Source organism: Astatotilapia calliptera, chromosome 17, assembly GCF_964374335.1.
Source record: "Astatotilapia calliptera chromosome 17, fAstCal68.1, whole genome shotgun sequence".
NCBI lineage: Eukaryota > Metazoa > Chordata > Actinopteri > Cichliformes > Cichlidae > Astatotilapia > Astatotilapia calliptera.
In genome coordinates, this window is record NC_137438.1 from 19,493,026 (window position 1) to 19,514,562 (window position 21,537).

The window sequence follows — 21,537 nt, forward strand, 5'->3', positions numbered from 1 at the left end:
GAGGTGCATCTCCTTAGAATTGTTGTGTGGCATAACAATGAGCTGATTATTCAGACAGAATCGAGAATGATCTTCACCTGCAACAAGAACAAGAATTCTGCAATTCAGCACATGATTCAGCATAAGATTTCTTTCTTCTTTCATCCTGGAGTCAGGGTGTAATCCACAAAGAGACATCCACAGAGCTAAAGCCACAAGAGTACAGTGGAAACCCAAGAACAAGTCCAAAAAACACCCCCTGAAACCGATCTGAAACTAGCTCAAAACAAAGTCCCAAACCATTCCTAAACAAATCCAATCCTAAATAATCCTAAACAAAAAACATTCTAAACTCAGGCTTATTTAAAATGCCAAAGAGTAAAAATGGGTTTTCAAAAGGGTTTTTATAAAATGCTGATTGCTAGAGAGGTCCTGATGTGAAAGCTGTTTGTTCCATGTTTAAGGTTCAACTATGTCAACAACTTGTCAACGACCTGATCTCTATCTCATCTGGACATCTGGAGCAAGTAGTCAACAGACCTCAGGCATCTCAAACCAAAGTAATATGATCATGGAGGTTATGACGTATCAACCCATGCAAAAACTTAAAAAACAAACAATAAAACCTCAAAATCAATTCTAAAACTAACTGGAAACCAGTGCCAGGAAGCCAGTATGGATGACATGTGCTCTCTTAGCATAAAAAGTGAGAGACTGATTTCTCCTCTCAATCATAAACTGCAGTGAAGTCAAATCAGATTCAGCAGCTGGTTTTCTGGTAAATGAGAACCTAATGATTTTTTTTTTTCATTTTACAATAACTTGTGAATAGAAATACACCAGAAACAGCAGGATAGCCAGAGATACGAAAAAGGATGAAGCTGTCCAGTGAAAGAGACACCTGTCCCAGAGCTATTCATTTTTTCATATTTTGAGTCCCCCGACTCTTTAGATATGAACTCTGCTGTGAATCTTACTTTACTGCTCCAGCCAGCAGAAGGAGCTGTAGCTTGTAGCAGTTATGAGGATTAATGACATGACAGCTGGGAAGAAAAAGGTTGACATTGAAAGTTTGAGACATAAATTGTTTCCTGTACGCTGTAAAGCAGATGATTGATGGTTCTGTCCTCCTCCTAGACATCAACATGAACCGAATGAAGGAACAGACCTCGAGCTGGGCTGTCAGTCATCGACTTCTTAGGTGGAAACAACATGTTTAAAGTTAAGAAATACGAACAGGTGAGGACAGAATTATTTAACCGCCTCTATGAAAATTTCATCTGTTAAAAGTATTTCCCAAGTTCTGTTAAATAGAGCAATACATTTTTAGCACAGCTTTTCCAAACATCCTAGTTTTATTTTGGATGCTAACACAAAACAAAATTATCTCACAAAAAACAAAACTAATAACTGTTAAAATTACTAGCTCCCCTGATGCTAGGGGTCAATTGTGTGTCCTTGTTGCAAGATAATAACTTACAGTCATTTCAACATCTGCCAAGTAATCCTAGCCCATTCTTCTTTGGCAATTTGGTGGTATTTTGGCATAGACCTTGGTCTTCAGTACACGTCACAGATTTTCAATGGGATTCATGTCAGAGCTTTGTGCAGGACAATCAGTAACTTTAACTTTGGTTTTCTGGAGATTGTTCCTTATCACGAGGGACGTATGTTTCGGGTTGTTGTCACATGGAAGACAAAGTGATGACCCTGATCCAGTTTTGCAGCTGACTGCTTCAGATTTCTTTCAAAATCTTAACATATCCTTTTTTCTTTGTGATTCTTTCCACCTTCCAGACACACTGAAGAATCCCCACATCCTAAAACTCCCACCACTATGTTTCACTGTGGGGATGGTGTTCTTTGGGTTGTACGCCCCTCCTTTCTTTAAACAAACATAAGCACATAAGCTTTCCCCTCTTCTGACCAAGGGGCGCACTTTCAATATTCATAATTTTTCTCTAGGTTTTCCCTAGCATACTTCCGGCTGGCTTTAAGGTGCCTCTTCTACAGAAGTTGAGTCTTTGTTGGTCTGCAGTACTTGGAGAAGTTTTGATAAAACTTTAAAATAATTTTGGTAATTTAAGATAAGATAAGATAAGATAAGATAGAACTTTATTAATCCCTCGGGTGGGTTCCTCTGGGAAATTCGACTTCCAAAAAGCACAGCAACGACCGAAGTTACAGTTACAGAATTGTTATATATATATATATATATATATACACACACACACACACACACACACACACACACACACACACATATATAAATACAGAGACAAATATAAATAAAATATACAAAGGGGATAAATAGAATAAATAGGAATAAAAAATAAAAATACAAGTGAATTGCACATTTCAAGTATTGAGTCTATTGCACTGTTGACTATTTACAAAAAGTATTGCACAAGGTATTGTACAGTGAGGTGAAGAGGCACTACAGCTTAGTTGTTCCCCCCTCCTTTGTCCTCCTGTTTCCCCTCCCTCTCCCCTCCAGAGAGGAGTTAAACAGTTTGATGGCGTGTGGGACAAAGGAGTTTTTAAGTCTGTTAGTTCTTGTCTTGGGGAGAAGCAACCTGTCACTGAACAGACTCTTCTGATTGTTTATGGCCGTGTGCAGAGGATGCCCAGCATTGTTCATAATGTCCAGCAGTTTCTTTAATGTCCTTTTCTCTGCCACTGTCACCAGAGTGTCCAGCTTCATGCCGACCACAGAGCTAGCCTTCCTGATCAGTTTCTCCAGCCTGGATGAGTCCTTCTTTGCTGTGCTGCTCCCCCAGCACACCACAGCATAGAAAAGTACTCCAGCAACCACCGACTGGTAAAACATCCTCAGGAGCTTCCTGCAGATGTTAAAAGACCTCAGCCTCCTAAGGAAGTACAGTCGGCTTTGGGCTTTTTTATACAGGTGCTCTGTGTTGCATGACCAGTCCAGTTTATTGTCCACCCACAGCCCGAGGTACTTGTACTTGTTGACCACCTCCACCTCCTCCCCCTCTATCTGAACCGGCAGTGGACCTTCTCTGGACCTCCCGAAGTCCGCAACCAGTTCCTTAGTCTTTGAGGTGTTGAGTTGCAGGTGGTTTGTGTGACTCCATGCGACAAAGTTCCTCACCAGACTTCTGTACTCCTCTTCCTGATCATCCCAGATACACCCCATGATGGCCGTGTCATCTGCAAACTTCTGAATATGGCATAATTCAGAGTTGTAGCAGAAGTCAGAGGTGTACAGGGTGAAGAGAAGAGGGGACAGCACAGTTCCCTGTGGTGCTCCTGTGCTGCTGACCACAGTGTCAGACGTGATGTCCTTCAGCCTGACGTACTGTGGTCTGTCGGTGAGGTAGTCGGAGATCCAAGCCACCAGGCAGGGGTCCACCTCCATCCTGTTCAGTTTTTCCTGAAGCATACAGGGCCGGATGGTATTAAAGGCACTGGAAAAGTCAAGAAACAGTATCCTGACCGTGCCTTTTCCCCCATCCAGGTGTGAGTGGGCTCTGTGTAGGAGGTACAGGATGGCATCCTCCACTCCGACACCCGCCTTGTATGCAAACTGTAGTGGGTCCTGGGCATGTTGTACCTGTGGTCGGAGGAAGTTGAGGAAGAGCCGCTCTAGAGTCTTCATAAGATGTGACGTCAGTGCCACCGGTCGGAAGTCATTCAGCTCATTGGGCCGGTTCCTTTTAGGGACCGGGACGATGCAGGATGTCTTCCATAGGGCGGGCACTCTCCCCAGTCGCAGACTGAGGTTGAAGACTCGTTGTAGCGGCTCCCCAAGTTCAGCAGCACACGCCTTAAGCATCCTAGGATACACCTTGTCTGGGCCTGCTGCCTTTCTGGGGCGAAGCTTCCTCAGTTGCCTCCTGACCTGATCCACTGTGACACTGGGAGATGTTTGGGAGGAGGGGAGGGGGGGAGATGTCTTGCTGCTGAGAGAGGGATTGGAGGAGGGGGGTGTCATGGTGTCAGGAAGGGGGGGAAGCGAGGGAGGCAGGAGAGTGGGGAGAGGACTCTGTAGTGAAGGTGAGGGTGAGGGTGGGGGGGTTGTGGGCTGGTCAAACCTGTTGAAGAAGTTGTTGAGTTCGTTTGCCTTCTCCACAGTCCCCCCCACTGTGCTTTTCTTGGTGTTGTGGCCTGTGATGGTTTTCACACCATTCCAGACCTCCCTCATATTGTTCCTCTCCAACTTCTGCTCCACCTTCCTCCTGTAGGTGTCCTTTGCTTCCCTCAGGCAGCGTTTCACCTCCCGCTGTGCTGCTTTCATCTCCTCCTTCACTTTGCTCCTGAAAGCCTTCTTCTTCATGTTGAGGACAGCTTTGACTTCCTGTGTTACCCACGGTTTGTTATTAGGATAACACCGTACCGTCTTAGCAGGGGCGACTGTGTCCACACAAAAGTTGAGGTAGTCTGTAAGACAGTGTGTCGCCCCCTCTATGTCCTCACCATGTGGGCTCAGGAGCACATCCCAGTCTGTGGTGTCATAGCAGTCTCTCAGAGCATCCTCCTTTTCTGGGGTCCATCTCCGGATGGAGCGCGTTGTGACAGGCTGCCTTTGGACGAGGGGTGTGTATTGTGGCTGTAGGTAAACCAGGTTGTGGTCTGACTTCCCTAGTGGGGGGAGGGGGGTGGCTCTGTATGCATCTCTCACATTAGCATACAGTAGGTCAATTGTCCTGTTGCTCCTTGTGGGACAATTCACAAACTGGTGAAAAACAGCCAGAGTAGAATCCAGTGTGGCATGGTTAAAGTCTCCAGATATAATAATGAAAGCCTCGGGGTTTTGTGTCTGAAGTCTCGCTGTGACTGTGTGTATTTTCTCACAGGCAGCTGTTGCGTCGGCCCTCGGAGGGATGTAAACACACACACAGATCACATGACTGAACTCCCGAGGTAGATAATATGGCCGCAAGCTAACAGCTAGCAGCTCCAGGTCCGGAGACGTGTCCAGGGTTACAGTATCTGTTGTTAACGTAGACAATGAGTCCCCCACCTCTGCTTTTTCCGCTGGCCTGCATGTCCCTATCGGCTCTCACGGACGTGAAACCGCATAGGTCTACGTTAGCCTGCGGCGTTAGCTCGGTTAGCCACGTCTCCGTGAAGATAAACAAGCTGCACTCACGGTATAGTCTGTGGTTGTTCAGAGCGCACAGTTCGTCAATCTTATTCTGTAACGAGTTCACGTTGCCCATGATCACTGTCGGGATTGATGGTTTGAATCGCCTCCGGTGATCCGCTCTCCTCGCTCCAGCTTTGCAGCCTCTGTAGCTCCTCTTTAGCTAGGCCGGGATGTTGTGTCGCATGCCGGTCTGTCCCTTTGTTCTTAGTGCCAGCAGCTCCGCTCTCGAATAGATGAAGGAGCTGGTTCCAGAAGTTTTGAAAAGTGCATTATCCATCTTGTATCGCTATATCTAAGAGGTATAAGTAGAGGAAGGTGAAAAAAAGTTTGAAAAGCCTAGTCTAAAAAAGTTAAAGTTAAAAAAAAAGGTGCGGTGTTGCAGAGCTACTTGGAAAGGCTGCCGTCACTCCAGCGCCATATTTATGAAGCATTTTGTCCTCATCTGTAAAGTGAATCTAGTGTGACAAGTTTACTGGCAGAAGCATTATGGTTGGGTTTATGTAAAATATGCACGTTTTCAGAAACTACAAGATGCTGCGCTTCAAATGAAGTGTGACAGGTTTACTGTTTTTCTGTTGTCATTTATTTTTTCCATACCGACAATGCGGTTAAATAAAAGGGCTGTGGATGACAGAACCGATCCTTACCTGTAATTCCAGTTTTAGACTAGTTGCCAATAACTTGGTGGATGTTACGAAGTTAACACATGCACTTAGAGTGTGTTATCTAACACTGACTCTGCTGTCACCTCGCCAGAATACACATTGTGTTATTTTCTTCTGCATATGGTTGAATTATGTGAGAGACGGAGCCAGTGAGTGAGTGAGACAGTAAATCTGTTTTCCTGAATCTCATCCCAGTGTTTTTCTTTGTCTGTTTTAATTAACAGACAGCTGATAGGAATAAACTGAAAGCATCCTCTGGCAAACACAGTCCTGCATATGTGCATATGTTTGGCTGTTTGAGAGAATCACTTTAACCATTTGGTGGTTACAATCTGCTGCGTGCAGTTTACTGCCATTCCTACTGCGTACACACCTGCAAATTGCAATTCAACAGAAAATAAAGTTGATGCATCATTCATGAGGACGTCCCTTATAACTCCTAATACAGCCTACTTCAAGGGAACATCGTAGAGCTAGCATACTAGTGAGTCATGAGTTAATGATTGATTCATAATATCCGTTAATCATTCATACTCTGCGCTTTCTTCATGACTCATTTCTGTTTAACTCTGATCCAAACACTGTAACCACTCATTCATTACTGATTATTTCAGCACTAATTGCTCTTTTTGTGTAACCGCAAGTAGTGATCCATGTGTCTGAATAACATCTCCTGGCTCTTTATTGTTGTGTAAATGTATTCGATAGTATTTGCACCAAATCTAAAAGTCACATACTGGAGACTGATTAAGTGTTTGATTTGAAGGGAAACAGATGAGGGCCCATTGAGAACATGTAATCAATTGGAAACTCATCTGTGACAACTTTTAAATTCATTTTCATTGATAAGACATAAATATACTGGTTTAAAACATTCCAGGTCTTATTAAAGGCCATTACATATAGTAGCCACAAGCTAAACAGTCACATTTTCAAACACAAAAGATGTAACTGACTTTTTTGTCAACATAATGCTAACCATATACCCACCCATAATGAGTCTTTGCTACGCTGGTCAAATGGTGGTCCCTCTCTTCTTTAGTCTGGCCCTGATGTCCATGTTTTCCAAAAAGAATTGAAAATTTCAATTTAGCTAACCTCAGAACAGTTTTCCACTTTGTATCCCAGAGAAGACGTTATTTCTGAATCATGCTCACATATGGCTTCTTTTTTGCATGATCAAGCTGTAATCTGCATTTGTTGACGGCAGTCGTTTGTGTTCTCACACTGTGGTGTCTGAGGTTGTTATCATTTCTATGAAAGAATGATGCCTGATTTTGAAAATATTGATTTTCAACTTTGTTCCATGCGCACAGAGATTTCTCCAAAATCTTGGAGTACTTTGATGATATCGTGTACTATAGATGATGAGATTTTCTAACATTTTTTTGTCAAAATTATTTCAAAGTTTGCAGGTTTTTTCTTTTGCAGACTGGTGAAGCTCTGTCTATATTTACTTCGGAAAAACGCCTCTCTTTAAGAGGGCACTGACACTGACTTTTATTAGCAAACACTGGATGAACATTAAATTTGTGGCTCTGTAATGCAACTTCATGCAACTTTTCCCTGTCCTCCTGATAAGAGTCACGATTCCTTGGGCCTCTTGAGGGCTCATCTGTAATTTGACATGCATTGAAACAACTAGTACTTTCAATTTTTGCTGAAACAGCGGAGCAATATATCAATCTTTATGTCACCTGAACACAAACATTTGGGCATGTTATCCATTTGGTTCCTGAACAACTTTGATTGTGTCACGGGTCTGGGTCCGTTGGATCCAGTATGTGGAGTTTCATGTTTTTGTTATTCCATGTTTGAGGTTATTATGTTTTGGTTTTAGTTTGCATCAGGGATTGTTTTCTTGTTCTCTTGTTGTGTTTATGATGATGCTTATGATGTTTATTATTTAAGTTTCATGTTTAAGGATTTGTTCCCGGTTGTATCTCACGTTTAGTTTAGTTCAGGTTCCATGTGTCATTCTGTCTGTCTCTCAGTGTCAGGTCTGCGTCTTGGTGTGGTGTTCTCATTTCCTGTTTTATTGTGAAGGTCTGGGTCTCATGTGAGTGTGTTCAGTTTTACCTCTGTCTCGTCTTGTTGATCATTCCCAGCTGTGTCCACCACCTGTGTGTAATTCCCCTGTGTTTCTCTGGGTGTATTTAAGTCATGTCCTCTGTTATTGTAGTTGCTGGTCCGTCTGTGTATTCCACCCTGCCTCATCTACGTTTCTACCATGTCTCACCCGTTTGTTCTTCCTGCTGTCTGCCGTTAGTCTCTTCTGGTCGTTCTCGTTAAGGTTTGTGCTCTGTAGTTTAGTTGATCCCAGTATAGTTTAGTTCTAGCTCCATTTGCCGTTTGTATTTACTTTCATGTTCAATAAACCACCTTTACACCTTCACGACTGCCTGCATTTGGATCCTCCTTCATTTCCTCCACACGGCTCACCTCACTCGCCGTGACAGTACGGACCAGCCAGATATGGATCCAGCGGCATTCACCCCACCCACGGAGCTTCGGGACCTCATCACGAACTCCGCTTCAAAAATAATCAACCTGTGGCTAGAGCATGAGGGAGAAGCATTCCTCCACGTTCTGGAAGCCAGACTGCAACAGCTGCTCACGGATTATCCCTGGCTATTGGACTCACTACACCCACTCGTGCAAGACTTCATCCTTCACGAACTTCACCTACACCCACCAGCCGCTACCGCTTCCCAACCCAGCCGGACGCCGGAGGTTTTGCCCGGCCCGCCGGAGGTTTTGCCCGGGAGGAAGCGACGATCGAGCCGTCGGCGCGTCGCCCCACAGCCGGAGATTAGGACTTCGGAACTGCCGGCTGTGGTGAGTGGAAAAGACGCTCCGTCTGTTTCACCAGTTCATATGACTGTTTATACCGGGGCTGTGTTTGTTGAGTCAGCTGCTCAGCCGGTAGCTCGGTTAGGTGCCCAGCAGTCGCTAACTCAGTCAGCCGCTCAATCATCACCTCCATTACAGTCACAGTCAGACCCAGTAGACACCATGTTACAGTCCATAGCCCAGTCAATAGCTCAGTTGGCAAGAGATTCATCAGCCTTATTATCAGTTCAGCCAGCCACTCCACCACCTGTTACTACTTCGCTACCTGTAGTTCAGTTGCCACCAGTTCAGCAGCCTGTCCACTCATTTACCCAGCCTTTATCCTCACAGCCTCATTACAAGCAGGGAACACACTCCACACAAACCTTTGCTGGTTCATTTAAGCTGGCCATCTCAGAGACAGTTGCTCCCTCTAGGGCCTCCCCAGAGGCTGGGTGTCAGTCACCAGCCAACTCTGGACCCCTAGAGGTCAAGACGCCAGCACCAGCAGCCTCACCGGAGAACTCACCAGAACAGTCTCGGCTCTCAGCACCCCCTGAGAGTTCAAGTGAGTTCACCCGTCCGCCTCAGTCCTCTTCTGAGTGTATTGGGGAACACTTTCAGCCCTCTGAGGACTGTATCCCACTGTTGCTGCCTGAGTCTAGCCACGGTGCTGCTCAGTCCCAGCCAGTGTCCACACTGGCAGAGGTCTCCGTACCTGCTGCTTCAGAGACTGGTTCCACTGGAGGGCCTGAGGAGCCCGTCCAGTCTCAAGTCATGTTAGCTGGGGGTTCAGGTGAACCCAGCCAGCGTCCTGCCTCGTCGGCTGGAGGGCCCGAGGAGCCCGGCCAGCCTCAAGTGTCGTCTGCTGGGGGTTTAGGAGAACCCAGCCAGCCTCAAGTGTCGGCTGCTGGAAGGCCCGTGGAGCCCGTCCAGCCTCAAGCCACGTCTGCTGGAGGGCCCGAGGAGCCCGTCCAGCCTCAAGCCACGTCTGCTGGAGGGCCCGTGGAGCCCGTCCAGCCTCAAGCCACGTCTGCTGGAGGGCCCGAGGAGCCCGTCCAGCCTCAAGCCACGTCTGCTGGAGGGCCCGAGGAGCCCGTCCAGCCTCATGCCATGTCTGCTGGAGGGTCCGAGGAGCCCACCCAGCACATCCTCACATCTGCTGGTGGTCCTGGAGGACCCAGCCAGCACATCTCCACATCACCTCCTGCAGCATGACCGCCGTCAGGTTCTGCAGCCGTCCCGCTGCCGTCAGGTTCCGCAGCCGTCCCGCTGCCGTCAGGTTCCGCAGCCGTCCCGCTGCCGTCATCATCATCTTCGCCTGGTCCAGCCTCCGTGTCTTCATCATCTTCGCCTGGTCCAGCCTCCGTGTCTTCATCTGCGCCTTGTCCAGCTTCCGCTCCGCCTTCGTCTGGTCCAGCTTCCACTCCGCCTTCGTCTGGGCCAGCCTCCGTGTCTTCATCCACGTCTGGTCCAGCTTCAGCTCCGCCCTCATCTGGTCCAGCTTCAGCTCCGCCCTCGTCCGGTCCAGCCTCAGCTCCGCCCTCGTCCGGTCCAGCCTCAGCTCCGCCCTCGTCTGGTCCTGCCTCGTCTGGTCCTGCCTCGTCTGGTCCTTCCTCGTCTGGTCCTGTGGTTGCCACGCCGCCATCGGTGCCAGCTTGACCCGTTGCGCCTCGCCTCTGCCGGCCGTTTTCCGGGCCTCTAAGATGGCATCATGGCCTTCGGGGACGGCCTCCGGAAGGAGTTCGTCGCCACTACCTTCCAAGGGGTCGGCCTCCTGAACTGTTTGCCTGTCGCCGCCGTTGCCGTGTGCACGGTCGGCCTCCTGAACTGTTTGCCCGTCGCCACCGTTGCCGTGTGCACGGTCGGTCCCCAGAACTGTTTGCCCGTCGCCGCCGTTGCTGTGTGTATGGTCGGCCCCCTGACTGTGTTATGGACTAGTGAACAGTCGTGTTTTGGTTCTGGACTCTCGTGCTCGGACTCTTTGTGTTTCGGGCCCTCCTTCCTGGGCCCCCTCTGCCCGCCCTGGCTTGGTGCTTGTGCTTTTTGTTTGGGGCTGTCGGGTGCCAGCCTTTTGAGGGGGGGTACTGTCACGGGTCTGGGTCCGGATTGTGTTCTACAATAACCAGTACACATTATTGATACTCATTAACTCAGCAATTGGTACAATAGATCGTTTACATTGTAGACTATGTACAAAAAGACAATATTGCCTCAAATAATCTGTGTATTTAAACCCTTGAGTCTGATGTTGTGCTCAATACCAGGATTATCTGAATGATTGGACAAGAGGAAGACTCCCCACAGGGTGCTAATGAAGACTCAAAATACATCTAGATTTAATATATTAAGATTATTGTTATGTGAAAATCCATGGAAATGGATTAAAACAGCATTGTTATGGCTTGGCAAACCATACACTAGTTGCTTCATATAGGGAAAAATATTCTAGAAATCCCATTTTTTCTTTTTCTTTTCTCAAAATCACTCGTTGAAAGACTTTGACACTTTAAATATTCTTTTAAAAAAATCAAAAGACAGCAAAGTATGTGCAGCTTTTAACTCTGTGGAGGATACTTAAAGGTTTTGTAGGAGTTTCCCCAGACAGTAGACTAGGAGAGAGCATGTAACCATAGAAATTGCCATGTTGTCTGGGGAGGCCTTTGACACTTTAAATATGCTTTTGTTCTGGACATCTCAGTTTAGACTACTACCTCTGCACCGTTAAAGATGAGCTGTATTCTTCTCAGTGTCTGGAATTATTTTCTGTTTGATTCCATCTGTCATCCCCTCAGCTGAAAGGGGAAAACAACCACATGTGGTCCATCTGTTCACCTGAGAACAACAGCAGCATGCAGCATGCGCACTCTGAACATGTCAGCAGCAACAGCACATATCTAACAAGACATCAAGACCACCAACACAATTTTCATCATCTGTTCCATGTAAAAAATGATCACGAATGTGCAGAGAAACCATGCAGTACAGCGCTACAGAGCCACAGAGCAGTTTGACAAGAAAGTCAGCTGAGTGTAGATGTAACAAAAACAAAAACCCACACAAATCTGAAATTAAACACATTTATCAGATTTCGACTAAAATATGATGCATATTTTATTAAATTTCCCTCTTTAAGTCCTCAAATCCTTCTATTGTGGCTGATAGAGGTCGACATAAAAACATGACAGCAGCAGAGGAGGCTAATCTGACAGATGGGTACAATACATCCTCAAACACACACTCCCGCAGACACACAAACTTGTACTCCTATACATGTGAGGGCAATGACTTAGGCCCTGTTCAGATTGAGAGCTTACACTGTTTCTCTTATGTAACATATTTAAAAAAAATAGATGCAGACCCTATTTAATAGAGGTTTGAAAGATGATTCAAATATTTTTTTGCTTCACTTCCAAAACAAAACAGAACAGGCGGTGGACGTATGACAAAATGTACTGCTGGCACTCACAGAGAGACTGTTCTATAGGCAAAGTTATAAGAAATTATAAGGATTGTGTGGCATAAGCTACAAATAATAGACTAGACTATCTGTCCCCAACATCTGATTGGAGTTATATCTGAAAGTTACAAAAAAGCTTTAAAATTCCTCAAAGCTTTTCACCTTTCCTGTCACTGTGGCGACTATAATGCAACACTAGGTCAGCATATCAGTTACCTTCATCATTTTCCTGCATTTCATGCAACATAATTTTTATTTATATGGGAACAGTTCACAACAGTTATCTCAAAACACTTTGTACTGTAAGATAAAGACCTGCAATATTAGAAAGTAGCTCAGCCACAACAGTACCAACAATCATGTTTTCCAGTGAATACATCAACCTGACTTTGATTACTGACTGCTTCTAAAACTCTGTGTGGGATTAAGTAGTTTTGATTGAAATGCCTTGAACGCACCTGGATAGATTGAAATTAAACTTTTTATGAAGATATGGACAATAACTTTGGTGATCACCTGACTTTTTAAATTACACCATCTTTAAAACTTTGTTCATGCTGAGAAAAATACAGTGGCCATACACTTGGTCCCCCACTTGGGGTTAACTTAGCTAGTATAGCAGCCTGGTGTGTAAAGTTCTGCTGACCTAGGTGTGACTGAGTCAAGCGAGCATGACATGTTTATACAACATAGCTCATTCACCCATTCACATCCATTCATACAGCCATGTCGAAGCGCTTTCTATTTAACATTCACACACATTCATACATGGAAACATTGAAGAGCAACTAGGGGCTAGTATCTTGCGTAAAGATATTTGCCATTTTGATGGAGCAGTCAGGAATTGAACCTTCTGATTAGTAGATGACCCTCTCTACACCTACTCCAAAGATAAAGATAAGATAAAGATCATACAATAATACAGATGAAACAATCAGATGACCCCCTATGAGCAAGCACTTGTCAACAGTGGAAAGGAAAAACTTCCTTTTAACAGGACGAAAGCTGTACACATACATGTAGCGTCACTGTCACGCACTACACATCACACACATTCACTTTCCCTGGAATCTATCGGTCCACCCGTTGGCAGGTGATTGCTAGGCAACATGATGATTTAATAATATAGATTAAAAAATAAATTTGAGGGGCCTTATATGCTCCTGTCTTGTCCAAGTTTGGGCAGTCACTTCCTGACTGTGTAGACAGAGTTCATGGACAGGCATGCTAAAGTTTCATGGTGGTGTTTTATTGTGAGCTTTAGATGGGGAACAAAAAGGACAAAGTGTTTATTTCCAGCATAATTCCAGAAATACTTCACTCTTTGTAATGATATGTACCTTCTCATACTCCGGTACAGTCTGGAAAGATAATTATTTTCTTTTAAAAAGGCAAAGTATGCACTATGATTAGAATTAGACGTTTATTCTTTGCACATAACAGGTCAATAACAGCTAAACCTTCCACTAAAAGTCTATTTTCCAATTAAACTCTTTCTGACTCAACCAGCTGATTATTGAAAGCTTCAGACAACTTTCTGTCTTCTTTTGTAAGCCTCTCTGTATATTTGCATGCGTTTGAGAGAGATAAATGGCTTCAGGATGAAATGGAGTGCAAAGCTGCAGACAAAACACTACTTTATCACTTTCCTTTCTTCTCACTTGCTCCTCTAAACTAACAAACCAGATGAAGAAAGATGCACAAAAAAGACAAAAAAGTGAAAAAATACCAAAACAAAAGAAAAAAAAAACATCAGTACTACATTTTTTATGACATGTCCAATAATATTTATGACTTAATATACTGTACACATCACATATTATGGCTTAACATTGTTATTCATTCTGTTTCTTTGCTTCACACCAGCAGCAGCCTGAAGGCAGCGTTCATCAAGACTGAGCACAGAGAAATGTCGGTATGAGGCCATATCCTGAAGGAAATTAAATAGAAGCAAGCCGTTTCTCCATCAGGCAGAGGCACCACAATATTTATAGCAGAGCCTTTTATTTTCATCATCAAAATCACCCCATATTACATGAACAGTTCAGTTTGCACACACTTCATCCAAATTTTATGGTTTTGAGATATTCTAATACTTCTGCTGCCACTCCAATAAAGAGGACATCAATTTCAGGCATTTAATTACCCATGAAATATTATTCATCCAGTGTACTGGAGGTAGATATAGTTCATGGATTACTTCAGGTCATGTTCACAAAAACGAATAAACACGTACTTTACATTAAATCTTAAGACTACAGCATATAATGATACTTCAGACAGTTACAGCTCAGCTCTCTTAGATGTATAAAGCTCAACAGCATCAAGAAGATCTTAATTAAAAATGAGAACTTCAAGGATTAGAAGCCTCCAATTTTTTTTTATTGTGATCATTGGAAGATAACAAGCTGTTCTCTGCTCCTCAGTGAAATTCATACTCAGCCTCGCACTGTAAATACAGCAATGTTATTTCATTTAACTGTGTTACATTGTTTTGGTGTACTTATATTGAGTTGTTTACACTATAGCGGTTCATCCTTGTTTGAATTCATCATTTCCATGTGGCATGTTTAAGTAAGGAACAGTTCTGAAATTACAAACACAAAGAATCATGGGACTATTTTTTTTTTTTTACTTCTAGCAGTGCCAGGTGATTGGCACACCATCTTTGCATTTACTAATGAACTTCTGTTATTCTGTAGTGTGCTGGGACCTAGGAGACACACACACTGAAGTCCCACAGCTGGTGCTGCACACAAAACCAGAAGGGGAAGCTGAGAATCCCAGGCTTCCCTCACCCCAGCCGCCTCTTCCACCTCATCCAGGGGAACACAGAGTCATTCCCAAACCAGCTGAGAGTTATAATATTGTCAGTGAATCCTGGGTCTGTCCTGGGGCCTCCTTCTGGTAAGACATGCCCAAAACACCACAATCAGAGGCATCTGTGAGGTATCCTAGTCAGACGCCCAGACCACCTGAACTGCCTCCTTTGGAAAGAGGTGGCTTTACTCGGAGACTCTTCCAAATGACTGAACTCCTCACCCCAGAGAGCCCAGCCACCCTTTGAAGGAAACGTATATCTAGAATCTTATTGTTTTGGTCACTACACAGAGCTTGTGACCATAGGTGAGGGTAGTAAAGGAGATTGTAGACTAAGTCACCAACTTCGCTTTACCCTATGCTCTGTCATAAAAGATGCTCCAATCTCATGGTCCCTTCTTCAGTCATTCATAAACAAGACCCTGGAGGCTGGAGGTCCCCACCTGATGAAGCCAACCCCTGGCTAATCATAGTTAAGTTTTAATACTTTTATCATTTCAGGTTCATAAACTCAATCTGTTGAAGTTGAACTACTTTAATGTAGAGAAGAGCTCATTCATTGGATATACTATGTTAAGTTCATGTGACTTCATTTGCTGGAATACTACACAAAAAAAGTATAGCTGACGCCTCTTAAATTGGCCTAAAATTCTGACTGATAATGAGTTGTCCCTATTCCATAATTCTGATTCTTATGACTGAATAACAATGTTTGATTGTTGGTTTTCTTTCAGTAATGTTGGAGGATCTTTGCAATGCATAACAGCCTCAAGATGACCACTGCTATAAACCGGTAACACAAAGTTGCCCATAGTGTGATAGACTGGTGACCTGGTGCACACCACCTTTTGCCCTTCAGCAGCTGGGATAAGCTCCGGCGCCCACACCCCGCCACCCTGAATCACATAAGCATATTATTGATGGATAGATAGACAAAACATAAAACACTTGCATATATTTTTTCACTCTTCTCTTTTGAAGAAACACCTCTGCAATGTACATAAAACTCTGCAACACTGTACTGTGCGTAATTTTTAGTTTTTGCTGTCATTATCTTACAGGTGAAATCTCATCAGTGTCTGCTAATGCTAATTCTTTAAGTCTACATCTAGCTTTATATGGTTACCCGGATTAATATAAATGTTGAATATGTTCCTAGTTTAAACTGGAGATTTTGAAAAGAACACTTCCTGGGTGCTGAGTGTATAAAAAGCAAATGTTGTAGGTCTGTATAAAGCTCACTGGTAAATGAGAATAAGGCTGAATGTTTTGGGTATTTTTTACAGAGCTCTGTTCTCTTTCTGTCTTTGTTCATCTTTTCGTATCCTTTATTCTTCTTTAACGGATGTCGTTTCCATTCTTTCTCTCCATCACTTTGTTTCTGCACCTCTTTGTTTCTCCGTCTCCTACGCTCTACTTTTTTTCTCTCTCTCTCCGTCTCATACTACGTCTGTCTTCGCTGTTTAAGCTTGTTCGCCTGGTCACACTCCCTCCCCCTTTCTCTTTTCTGACTAAAACCTTTAAATTTCCTTCTGCTTCATCGTGTTTGTCTGCTCGTCACGTATTTGATGTCATACTGTAAAAACAGGATCATCCTCTCTGCTTTTGTTGTTGCCCGGGGAAATTTGTAACACGCACACACAAACACAGAGCTCATTGGTGTAGCCGTTGAAGTCATTTTGACTTCTGTCACATTTGGTGTGTTCATAACCAGACCATTTGCATTTGTTAGAGGAAAATTTATTTTTTAATTTTTAACTTGTGTTTCATGTCAATGTTCACTATTAATTTTATTTCCCTTTTTCATGTCAGACTGATGCAGTTGAATATAAAAGACCACTAGTGATATCGCAGCAGCTCATGGGTTCGGGCTGAGCCACAGGGGTTTGTTTCAGTCTCAGCACGATAACATATAAACAAATTTAGCCTCTGTAGGTGGGTCACTTTCTCTGAAGGAACATTTGTATCTTATGAACATTATTTAAACCCTCATGCTGGTGTGCCGCCCTGCCTGCATGAGTGGTGAGAAATGTACAAGACCTCTGAGATAAATCCTGAGCAGCTTTCAGAAATACACAGACACATAAACTATGACAAGTCTGATACCCACAAACAGCCTGTTTTCTTTTGCAAAGAATGCAGAGTTCTTTGAAAGTCACAAGACATTTTTAACATGCACCTGGATGTTCATGAAGTTGAACGAAAAATGGTAAATATTGCATTTATATGTTAAACACATTTTCAGTAAATTGATTGACATTGTTTTTAGAGCTTTTAGTTCTTCTTTTCAGACTACAAGACATAAAATGTCCAAAATTCACAAAAATCTAATTTTCTAAATACACTTTCATTTATTAATAAAGAAATTTTACAAAATGCAAACAAGATATTAGTTTTGATGACCAAATTAGATACATTTTTTAAAATTAAAGCATAATCCAAACATTTCTTGCTGACCAAGAAAGAAGCCCCTGCTTCAAAGTTCACCCTTTCAGGCTCAACTAGAATGCCTACTTAGACAAGCCAAATGGCTACAGTTTCAAGTTGTGTTTGGAGGAGTAAAGGTGAGGCTTTTAAACCTATGAACACCAACTGGCAAGCATGGTGGTGGTAGCGTCATGCTCAGGGCTGGAAAACAAGGAAAACAGCCAGTTTAAGCAAGATCTCTATATAATTCCTGAGTCGAATTATCTGTAAGCCACTTTGCAACCCACCTTCACCCCAACTCTTTGTTTCATGCTGATGTCATGTCATGCCATTCTGACTTAATGGCTTATCTGTTATTGTTCCCTGCATGAGGCTTTTCATGTAAGAATATTGACAAGCTCCCTCAACAGATGGGAAGAGAAAAAAAAATCATATTTTCTTCTCATCTCTTCACCATCAGTCCACCTACAGTGTTTTGTGTACTTAATTGAGATATATGGTTGCAATCCTCATAAGCAACAAAACAAGACAAACCGAGTCTAATGAAGAATGACGTTTTAAGAATTATTTGCACAATACATATAATTCATACCATAATAAATGAACAGCAGGTGATGACAATTCTTAGATATACTCAAATCATTTGTTTTATTAGTATTTCAGTGTTATTTGTGTCCTTTCTTGCATATCAGACACACCTGGTCCTCAACAGGTGTGGTGACATTTAATGTTGTTTTTCCAGAAGTAAGCTACCAATTACTGACCAGTCTGCACTTATTTTAACTTCCAACAGCTGTGAGTGTCTTTTGCACATCAGATTTACATAATTCTGTGCTAACAGGTTAACCCGAGCCACCAGTTTGAGTCTAGTGGTTCAATTTTATTTCACTAAGACAAGCAATCCAGCATAGTCAGCTTCTGTCAGCCTGAATCTATGGCTTATGTGACAAAATACCACATTATAGCAGAATGAGACACTAATGAACAGACATGTGACTAAGCTCACAGTGGATGCATTTAAATGAAAGAAAATTCTGTTCTGTGTCTGCCAACAGTTCAAGGAATGAATGAACTCAGTTTATAACAAAATTGTCACCACCTGCTGTTTTCTTTTTGGTTTTGGGGGATTTTTTGTTTTGTTTTTTTCATCAAACCCATCATTTTGTGTGCTTGTGCTCCATTTTCACATGAGGTTGCATTAATTACATCTTCGGCGAAAAGTGTGAAGCCCACATATTGAGTATGAAACATCTTTAATTCGAGTGGGCATGTCCTTAACTTGGCTCTGTCAGCCAGCGTGAAACCCTCCATATTTCAATTGCAAATATACAAATGATTTTTTATTGCATTCATTCAACTTTAGTAAAGTTTTATGACTAATATAGTCAGGGGAACCTTATTCTTCTAAAACCAGAATTACATGATCCCAGCTATCACAATCTCTTTAGCAAATGCCTCCTGTCAGACTCAATAATACATACATTTTAAAAAGGATTTATATATTCTCTCTCTTATACTCTGCATCCAAATAATCTGCTCTCATCCATCATTTCTAGTTGATCTAAATTCACTTCAGTGAGATAAAAAGGTTTAAATTTATGAAAATAATCTTTTTTTTCAAGGAGTAGCTATTAAACAGGTGGTGAGGACATCAAACATTTTTAGGAAACATCTTTAGCTTAGGCTGCTGCCCCCGCGACCCGGCCCCGGACAAAGCGGATGAAGATGGATGGATGGATGGATCTTTAGGACAATGAGCAGGTGAAATTATGCAGTTATCATAGATTATGTAGTCTAAAGAGTAGGAAAATGTGGGGCTTACAGATGTATTGTTTCTGCACCATTTGTACAAAAATGTGTCTAGACAGAGTAAACATTTCTGAAAAGATTATTTTGTGCAAAATATTATATTGTGTAACCAATACTCATAATCCTAGTTAGTAAGTATTTATGAACACTGTGTTAAGAAATCAGTTACAATCAATGATCTCCAATCATATGAAATTTTACAGTCTGAATAATACCTTTCTTAAATGACATTATAGTATATATTCTATAGTATATTCACAATCCTTCGCAGTATGAATGGTAGTATAATGTCTGAGCCATCAGGTACGTTGCCTACCTGGTGACAAATCTCGTGGACCACCACCATGGTGAGTTCCATCTGATAGGATGAGGACGACACGTCTGCGTCCAACAGGATCTTCTGCTCCACGAAGACACTCAGGCCCCAGTTCTCCATGGCGGCGTAGGGGTGTTTGGGCACAGCCAACAAGTCTGTAAACCAATCATGACAACAACAACACATTACGGCTTTTCAACACATGCTGAATGTTTTCCTGCATTAATAAACTCTCAGCGAGATTCCACCACTTAAATAACAGGAGGCGATCGCTGTGACAGAATGACTGCTGGCATCGGTGCGGTTCCCATTTCGGGTTAAAATTAAACTCATGAGTCATTTTAACTATGTGCCAAAGGAGCCTTTCATCCACACAACATAGATATATGGATTTTTCAAGTTATAACTCTACATATATCTGTATGAGAGAGAAGCAGTCCGAGAGAGAGATCAACTGAGATGTAACAAAAACGAGTAAATGTAGAGAAATGTCCTTTGGGTGGGGAAACTTGGGTTGTTTTTCAGAAAAGGCATTTCTCTCCAGTGAATGAGTGACCGGTTCAGGTCTTAATTTAAATTTAAAATCACAAACTTCTGGCATTTCAGCTGCAGCGACCTTCGTCAGAGGATCACTTGCAGACAACAGGAGACATTATTATTTCCTCTGAGAAGGAAAAGTTAAGGACAAAATAATACCTCAGTCATAAAGAGGAGCAGAAATGAGCAAAAAATTACATGAAATTTACCAAAAATATTCTCTTCATGAATTAAACAGTATTTCTTTGAGACACACAAGGAAAAAAAAGGCACTACTGTAACTAAGACTTGCTTCCATTTTGAAGCCTCTCCAAACCAATTCATATCCAATTCTTTACCCGCCATTCCTGAACCCTGAGAAAATCAAATACCTGGGTGTCATCAAACGTGCTGCCTCTTTGGCATTGATAGTGGGTACTCATTTTAACCCTTGTGGCTTGAAACTCATAGAGACCGGTCTTGAATTTTTTAAGGCAACTTTTCTACCTTAAAGTCACAATACAAAAGTTGATCTTTTAACATTTTAGGCTTCAGTCTCAGAGGCCTAGATACTCAGTTAAGGTTAGGATGACTCCCTGGCGACCACTGGTTGCTAGTGAAATATCTATATTTCTCCATAAACTGGTGAGTTAGTTAGTTGTCCATTTTGAAGAACATCATTAAACAGAAGTGGTGTCTTATGGAACAAACTATCAGCCACAATGCAGACTCTAGATGCCTTCCCTTCCCCCGAGTCACACGTCACCTCAGGTTAGGTCACATGTGGGTATAGGGCAAGATTTCATATTGGTTTCACTCTTAACCCACAGTGATAGTAATGACCCATAGCTTTTTTCATACTGTGGGCCACTATTGATTATATTACCATATGATCAATAGTGAGCCAACAACCTTCAAAACCACCTCCAAAGGGGTTAACCCCCACTAGGGGTTAAATACTTTCAACTTCTTGTCTGTAGAACCGAGGAAGCTTCTTGAACGGGACCCAAAACATCTTCACAAATCTAAAGATGTCCAGTTTTTTTCTAAACTCTGAGACAACCACCAGAATGGAAAATGGACACATTCACCTTCAAAGTACAATTTGCGTGTTTGGAAACGTGCTGATTTCAATGTAGGATGCAACTTTTACTTTGATGGCAAGCAGTCTCTCCTTTGATGATGATTTTTCACTTCCCACAGTTTTGTGAAAACTGTCTGGTGTGTCTTTGCAGTGTTTCCGTATTTTAGATAAAATAAGGAAAAGTATAATAGAGCCACTGTAATGGCATGTACTGTGGAAGAAAAGGCGGGGATAATATTTCCAATATGAAAATAAAACAGTCCAAACAAAAAGCAACAATCTGGCTAAAACAGAGAAGCAGGAATGTAAAAACACAGAAAGAATTAAACTGAAGACAAGTGAAACTAATAAGGGTGAAGAGCACAATCATAATCGCGGGAAGAAAGAAACAAGAAAAAGGAGGTAAATGCAGACAAATTCCTCACTTTGTCTACTCTAAGTGGAGAAGAGGAGGTTATTAGAAGAGAGATTAGAGGAGGCAACAAACATCTAACAAAATGAAGAATTCATACTGCA

The 21,537-nt window shown here is 42.7% G+C and overlaps 1 protein-coding gene across 1 annotated transcript in view; it reads right to left on the reverse strand.

The window, feature by feature from the left end:
• LOC113008770 (thyrotropin-releasing hormone-degrading ectoenzyme) overlaps window positions 1-21,537 on the reverse strand; it is a 264,030-nt gene that overhangs the window by 91,891 nt on the left and 150,602 nt on the right. The window contains exon 5 of the mRNA XM_026146492.2: window positions 19,422-19,576. Within this exon, the coding sequence (XP_026002277.2) occupies window positions 19,422-19,576 (155 nt within the window). The remainder of the gene's footprint in view (window positions 1-19,421; window positions 19,577-21,537) is intronic.